Below are 1,875 nucleotides of genomic sequence, written 5' to 3'. Positions count from 1 at the left end.
CATCATGGTCACCACCATCACCCTCATCACTACCACCACCATCGTCATCACCATTATAATCATTACTCTCCTCCGTAAAGATAGACAAATATGGAGGTGAGGTGGCAAAATGAAAAGTTAAGGCTAAAGTATGGAGTTTTATTCAGAACCAGACGTTTCGACCTCTTGGTCTTCCTCATTTTGCCACCTCACCGTGTGTATATATGTATATGTATATATATATATATATATATATATATGTATATGTATATGTATATATATATATATATATATATATATGTATATATATATAATCTCTCGCTCTCTATCTCTCCCTTCTCTATTGTATGTGGTATGTCTGTGTTGGTATTTATGTCTTTGTAAATATATTTCCTCTTTCCCCATCATATACTTGACAGAATCTAGATAACAACATCAACAACGAAAAGGAAGAGACATCAGCCAACATGTTCTATCGTGGCGAGTTCGAGAAGCGACGAGGACTGGCAAGCATCGTGCTCATCTTCGCCACATTTCTCTTCGTCCCCGCGATCTCTCTCACAGTTGAGGACATCCAGCGCACAAGTATGTCGCCTTGATGTCGTATATTTCGTAAGAAAATGGAAATATGTGCATGTATTGGTGTGTGTGTGTGTGTGTGTGTGTGTGTGTGTGTGTGTGTGTGTGTGTGTGTGTATTCACTTGGTCTTTTGGATCACGTGTTGGACTCGTGATCGACAGCTATTTCCCTCCTGGAAGAGAGCTCAGAGCTCGTAGGTCCGATCTATGGGTAATGCTATGACCTTGCACACACACACACCCCCAACTCCCCGCCCACGAGAGTTGGAGTAACACCCCTCAGCGCTGCGATACTGATATTATTTCAGCCCCGGGCGAGGATCGAACCCGGACCTCCGTAGTGGCAGGCCAGAGCTCTAACCACAGCGCCATGAGAGGTGTGTGTGTGTGTGTGTGTGTGTGTGTGTGTGTGTGTGTGTGTGTGTGTGCATATTGGGTAAATAAATTACACACAAGACAACATACGTTTAAATATAAAAATATGTCGAATTCCATCATATTTGCCATACTTAAAAAAAAAAATCTAAAAAAATCATAATTACCTCAAAAGGTAATGAAATGAACTATGATCGGAATAGTGACATGGTCTTTGAAATAATTTTTAAAACCTTTTGATAACAGATGAACCCGAGTTACTACAGACGGGTACTGACGCCTTGGCCACTGTGATCAAGGAATACTTTCAAGAAATCGAAGAACCTGATATCTGTTCCGCAATAGTCATCTCGGACGGAAGCTTCAGTAGCGTGTCCATCGGAGAGGTGCGTTGGTCCCACTTGAAGACGATTCCAATTAGAGGATTTTCTTGATAAAGAAAGAACTGCTCTCACATGGATATTACACTACGAACGTTGCATGTACATGCATATAGCCATATATACTCGCAAGCACACGAGCACACACACACACACACACACACACACACACACACACACACACACACACACACACTCACTCAAAATCTCAATATATATATATATATATATATATATATATATATATATATTATATATATATTATATATATACTGTATATGTATGTATGCATGTATATATATATATATATATATATATATATATATATATTCATTGTATATATGGGCAGGAGATTTTCTCTCAAGCATGTTTGGTTAAATTTAATGGCAAGATTATTATTGCAGAGTCTTTTATCTGCCTTTTCTCTTTCTCTGAGAATCTTTTTCCCTTCCACGGGAAGTTGTCTTATAATGTCACCATATGACATTGTTTTGTAAGTTACTTTGGGCATGGCTTTACCAAAGTGAAAAACTGGCCAGAACGCGTTTTCACATTAAGTAGT

The 1,875-nt window shown here is 38.8% G+C and overlaps 1 protein-coding gene across 1 annotated transcript in view; it reads left to right on the top strand.

Annotated features, from left to right (window-relative positions):
• The first annotated feature begins 403 nt into the window (after positions 1-403).
• LOC143033014 (ionotropic receptor 21a-like) overlaps positions 404-1,875 on the top strand; it is a 20,515-nt gene continuing 19,043 nt past the window's right edge. The window contains exons 1-2 of the mRNA XM_076198213.1: positions 404-564; positions 1,180-1,319. Coding sequence (XP_076054328.1) covers positions 447-564; positions 1,180-1,319 — 258 coding nt within the window. The 5' untranslated portion in view covers positions 404-446. The remainder of the gene's footprint in view (positions 565-1,179; positions 1,320-1,875) is intronic.

Source organism: Oratosquilla oratoria, chromosome 15 (assembly GCF_046742065.1).
Source record: "Oratosquilla oratoria isolate Oo_2021 chromosome 15, ASM4674206v1, whole genome shotgun sequence".
Classification (NCBI taxonomy): Eukaryota; Metazoa; Arthropoda; class Malacostraca; order Stomatopoda; family Squillidae; genus Oratosquilla; species Oratosquilla oratoria.
This window is presented reverse-complemented; position numbering and strand designations above follow the sequence as displayed.